This window comes from Papaver somniferum, chromosome 6, assembly GCF_003573695.1.
Source record: "Papaver somniferum cultivar HN1 chromosome 6, ASM357369v1, whole genome shotgun sequence".
NCBI classification, from domain to species: Eukaryota; Viridiplantae; Streptophyta; class Magnoliopsida; order Ranunculales; family Papaveraceae; genus Papaver; species Papaver somniferum.
The window spans coordinates 49,491,125-49,497,292 of record NC_039363.1 but is presented as its reverse complement, the minus strand read 5'-3'; the positions used below and the strand labels follow the sequence as shown (position 1 = coordinate 49,497,292).

General features: G+C 35.0%; 1 protein-coding gene across 1 annotated transcript; it reads left to right on the top strand.

Moving 5' to 3' along the window:
• Positions 1 to 2,739: 2,739 nt before the first annotated feature.
• LOC113287513 (basic leucine zipper 61-like) lies at positions 2,740 to 5,325 on the top strand. The gene is made up of 4 exons (XM_026536291.1): positions 2,740 to 3,624; positions 3,721 to 3,811; positions 3,928 to 4,054; positions 4,627 to 5,325. The coding sequence occupies exons 1-4, from the start codon at positions 3,074 to 3,076 to the stop codon at positions 4,779 to 4,781; spliced, it is 924 nt and encodes a 307-aa protein (XP_026392076.1). The 5' UTR covers positions 2,740 to 3,073; the 3' UTR covers positions 4,782 to 5,325.
• Positions 5,326 to 6,168: the final 843 nt, after the last annotated feature.

The following is a 6,168-nucleotide window of genomic DNA, read 5'->3' as shown; positions in this document are numbered from 1 at the left end:
TTTTTTCCTTCTTGAATTTGCATTATCTAATACCGTACGACATCGAATTAGAGAAACATAGTCTTCTCGAGGGAAGTGAGCACTAGTCACGTTGGTGTTATGATGACTAGCCATGTTGAAATGACTTAAGTTGAGATGGTGTGAGTTGAAATGAATTTGAGTTGAGTATTTATAGGGGGAACTCCTGACCGTTGATGATAATTAATTGAGTGATGATCATAGCACCGAGCCACATAACGACCATCGATGGCGCTATAAAGACCGTCGAGAAATGGAATCTCTATCCCTCGGTAGAGTGTCTTTTCCCTATGCCTAAATGATATATTTGACAGTTAGGCAGTTATGTTTGCCACTTTTTCATACCCATAATGGGTGCAAAAGTGGCAAACTATGCCATTTAACTGGTGCATATGAACATGCCTTATTTATCCTCCAATTTGTCGCATGATGAGGTTGTAAAATGATCTTTATACAACTCAAGCAAAAAAGAAAACAATTCAAGCTTGAATTTTACTGCTTTCAGCTCAAATAACTTGTAAACGTCTCATCTCTCAAAAGACACTTTTATGAGCTCAAACATATAATTTCTCTATTTGAGTTATGGGAGATAATATCACTCTAATGTATATCTTTACAGTGAATCAGATTTAATTTACTTGTTTTATCATGTACATTACATTCCAATTTCCAACTCAAGATAAACTAAGGTCGACTAAGCCCTCTGTTTAAATTAACCCTTAACTAAAATAAGGTCGACTAAGCTCTCACAGTAAAATTAGGATAAAACATCCAAACTCTCGACAAAAGGTAAAGTCAAATTATGAGCACACATCATCCTATTGGCGTCCATCTCCACAAAAAATATTATAATTACCCGACCCTATACCGATGTTATCTCCATGACCGCAGTGTAGGGTTTTTAATGAGAACAACTGCGATCATCTAGCAACAACTTCCCAGCAAGTCAACGATTTTTGGATGACTCCCTCCAGAGCACACGTAACCGCGGAGGTTTTTTTTTGCCAAATCTAGAGCCGAGTGTGTTGAAAAGGCCTCGGTATTAGGTAAGAACAAACTATTACCTATTTTCCATTTGACGAACCCTACATGCCGAATTGGGACAAATAATCTTCTTACACTATATTTAAAAAGGAATAGTCTTCCAACAATGGAAGTGTATCAAATACCAACGTGACTTTGTAAAATTCAGATGTACGTGGGTCTTACATACCAGGAGAAGATCCCATATGCCATAACTATCCGATATCGGTAAAAAATATCACCCTTAAACTAAGTTTGGCACTCCCGTTTGTGAATTTGAGATCCACGCGGTACCATAGGTACTTTGAAAAACTATGTGGTTATTGCCCATGAATTAGTTCACTTTGTGAATACAAAATTACTTATAGTTTTTCCTATCGTCTCTCAACTTTTGCTAATGAAAACAACAACTGCAAAGCTTGAATTTCATCATCAAAAGTAATACTAACTTTTAAAAGCTAAGAAGTAATCGACAAAGATGTGCCGAAATCGATTCTCCTTCTTGCATCTTCAGATTGAATAATTGTTCACACAATATAATCTTCCTTGAGACCGATGAATTTTGATACAATTTTGTTAGTGCATTTATAAGATTTTTCATACTAGTAACCTCTTGTACGTTATTATGATCTTCCTCAGTTAGACATCTACATATCACAACCACACACTTGCGGTCAAGAACTAATTGTATGTCGTCTATGAGTGCTTTATTTTTCTCTCCTCCACCTAATGAAATGTCAGGGTCTTTCTCGTATATATAGTCTTACATCTGAGACTTCCAAAACAGAAAGTTCTTCCCGTTAAAAGCTTTAACCATCGCTACCACACTTTCATTATTATCACCCGTAACTCCGACTTCAATTGTACCAAAATTTAATATGTTGATACCAGTTGCGAGGATTTTTGCCTCTCCACTACCAGTTCCGCTCTAATATCAGATGTCAGGAATTCTAACAAACCACGAAATAGACATTATCCTAGAAAAATATGATGAATAATAAGTAAACCAAGCACAAACAACAATCACAAACGAGAAATATGAATCAAACTCACAAAACACAAGCCTTATAGAACATATATATATATATTATTTACTTCATTTTGAGTCACACCAACTCTGACCCATGAAAAAACGATCACAACGCAGAACACTTTTGTTTGAATTCCAACAAATACTCGATTACACCATAATAATAATCTTGTCTCTTGTTCTTCACGACAATACTATTACAAAAAAATCTCTCCAAAATCTCTGGACAATTGTATTTTCACTCAATATTCTCTACATCATAATCTTCTTCGTGCGAATAAGCAACTCCACGTCAGTGTGTGAGTATAGTAGTGTACTACAGTTCACAAAAGTTCAAAGACTACTGCCGTCGCGATTCCCGAGTTGGTTGTTTGGAGCATACAAAATGATGCGCAAAAGCACACAGTAAAAAACTTCTTTTATTGAAAAATAAATAAAGAGAGTGTTTTATATCCTGTTTCACAAAAGAGAAGGTCACATCGGCACGTGGTAGCTGATTCCGCCAGTTATTAAACTACTGCGACTTTCCAGTAAAACCGTTGAGACCCCCAACTTCCCCTCTCTCTATCACTCACTTATTCCCAGCTGTTGCTAGCTGTCGTAAAATCTTCCCCCATGTGACCCTCTTTCTCCCCTCCAAAACCTCCAGACCTAAAAACTCAACCAAAGAAAAACAAACACACAAACATTAACCAAATTCTAGCCTTCTAGAGAGAGATAGAGAGAGAGATATCCAATTCCAAACAAAGAGATAGACACTGAAAAAGAAATATAGAAAAAACATAATCAACGACAACAACAACCAATAACAAGTTTCTAAGTAATGAGAAGTGGAGATAAAGAGATTCATCTGTTTGTTGGTTGGTTATTTGTTTGTTAAGATTCATTGATATAATTCTAGTTTGTTTTTTTTAGCCTATCAACTTCTAATCTCTCATTTCTCAAACAATACTCTTCTTCTCTCTCTAAAACATTATATTCTGTTTTAGAGAGAGATAGACAATGGCTCAATTACCACCAAAAGTTCCAAACATGACACAAAATTGGCCAAATTTTCATCATCAAAAAATGCCATCATTGGGTAATTTGATGCCAACAGCAGCAGCAAATGGTAGTACTCAACAACAGCAACAACAACATTCACCGTCATGGGTAGATGAGTTTCTTGATTTTTCATCAACAAAAAGAAATGCACATAGAAGATCTGCAAGTGATTCAATAACATTTCTTGAAGCGCCATTTGTGGAAGAATGTAGAGCTAATTCAGCTGGTTTAAGGCCTGGTAATAATGAGTTTGATAGATTGGATGATGAACAACTTATGTCCATGTTTTCAGATGATATTTCAACCACTATACCTCAAAATCTATCTTCATCAAACCCTTCTACACCTTCTGATCATAATAGTATTAATGACGATAAACCTACACCGTCTGATCAACAACAACAACTTAAGAATGAATCAGGAGAAGTACAGAGTTCATGTCAATCAGACCAAGTTCCTCCACCTAATTCCAATGGTGATTCAATTATCGATCCTAAAAGGGTTAAGAGGTAATCTTAATTACAGACTGAATTACACAACAGTTTACATAACAATGTACGTACGAGTGTTGTTCATTAACCAAATTTCTTTGTTTACTTCATTAGAATTTTGGCTAACCGACAATCGGCACAACGATCACGAGTGAGGAAACTACAATACATATCCGAGCTCGAAAGAAGCGTGACATCGTTGCAGGTATAGACAATTATGAGAAATGCCTTTCGATAGCGCAATTATGCGAATTTCTACTCTAAATAATGGTTAATTATGATATTTTGCTAATTTCTAACATTTTTTAACGCCTGGTGTAGACGGAAGTATCAGCATTGTCACCTCGAGTTGCATTTCTAGACCATCAACGCCTTGTTCTAAATGTTGATAACAGTGCTCTAAAGCAAAGAATTGCGGCTCTAGCACAGGATAAGATTTTCAAAGATGGTAAGTTAAACAACATTGATAATTCTCTACAATTTATATGCATTTTAATTTTCTTCAATTTTGATCAAAATGAACTTGAATTACCAGTTAAATATACAGTTGTCCAGAGTTAAAGCATAACTTGCTCATGAAAATGTATTTTTGATAAGCTCAAATTCCTCAAAGTTTTCATAAAACTTGTCTCAAACTTTATACATTTTCGTACGATTTTGTGATATAAAAAAATCAGTAAGGAACAATTCTATGTGATGAGAATGTAGATTCAATACTTCTATTTTTAACTCAGTATCAAAACGAGATTTTTCATCGAATAGATTTTGTTTTAAAAATCGTGGGCTGCAAATCTCTCTAATCCATTGTTTAATGAATCATAGGTGGAAAAGGCTTTTTTCTCACTGAGACCCACATGCCCATGTTACATATGTTCATACTCTTTGCTTTTCTTCTCTCACTCCAATAATTCAAGAACTTTCATTTTATTTTTTCTTCTTCGAAGCATGTTAGAGTTGAACACTACTATCTAAAGGATATCAAGTTAACATTTGTTTTGCTTGGTGTATAACAAAATGCAGCTCATCAAGAAGCATTGAAGAAGGAAATAGAGAGATTAAGACAAGTTTATCACCAGCAAAATCTAAAGAAAATGAACAACAGCAACAACAATTCATCAACTGACAATCAGAACCAAAACGGTACTGATCAAGAGGATCAGCAACCAATCAACTGATCATGATCTAGTGGTGGTGGTGGTGGTGGTAAGACGGAAGAATGGACATTCACGTGATGTGCTTCTCTTCTTTCATTTGTCAAAAGTGGGGCTTATCTATCTCTGACAAGCTTACGAAGAATGGAAAACTGTAGGAATATGGCATGTGGACTAATGATTTTTTTCTTTTTTTTTTTAGAGATTTGGGTTATTGTTATGAGTTAAAATCATTTTAATTCTGTTAATGTTTTAGGAATTGGGTGTTAATGGGGTGGGAAGCATAATGTTGGTGATGATTTTTTAATATTTTTGGTAAATTTATGAAGAACAATTCTTTCTTCATTTTTGGTGGGGGATGGGTTTTAGTGTTTGGCTTTTTAAAGGTTAGGGGTATGATGGGGGGTGGGAAGGGTAGTGTGCTTTCATGTCTTGATTGTTTGTACCCTTATTTATTTTTAGTGTTTTCTTTCTTTCACTTGGATGTAACTCTGTAATAATGTTTACATGCCACTGTTATTGTTTTTATTTTGTAGAATGAAGAAAAAGAAAACAAAAAAATATTGTAGAAATGAAAATTTATATGTTGATGATGGAAGATGAGTTTAGCTAATTAAATTTCAACCTTTCTGTTAATTAAAAGAAGGTTCGATGCATTACAGTTCACAAACAGGTAACGCTGTATATGCATCATAATGAAAAGAACATACTGTGTCCATTATGATTCTATGGACATCCTCCGTCCTGTACTTAATTTGTTTTCAAATTGTTTTTTTTTTCCTTACGAAAAGTTCGATCTTGGTGTCTCTTTTCCTTGTGATCAATCTCATGTTGGTTCTAGTAACAACAATCGTAATAAACAGAAAATAATACTTAGCTCAAACCAGTGTTTGATTGATGATTCGGATGCAGCCGTGATGATTGTAGCAGGAGAAATAGAGGCACGTATGAGATACACAGTCCTAAAAACAATATCGCCCCCCTATTCCTCTAAACAAAGAGATGCTATAGCATTCGACGATTGGCCTCCAGGATACAACTATTGTTAGTGTTCCTCTTTGTAGCATACAAGAGAACACCCTAAGAGCTTGGCAGTGATTGAAAAACAATTAACAGTAAAACAAATATCAGGAGACCATTGTGAAAACAGAGGAGAAGTAGAATGTAGGACCCTCAAACTCGTCAACGCTATTAGACCAGTCAAGATACGATTAGTTGTTAATAACTCGATTAGATTAACACGAATGTTAATTAATAGGAATTAATCTAACAACAATTTAGATATGCAACTAGTACCGCTGAATAGATCTCGAAAAGTTGCGCAGAACGGACTACTCAAACGTGTCAATCAGATACCGGAAGAAGAAGATATCATCAAATTAATATGAATGGTATTTGTATTTCTCTTATA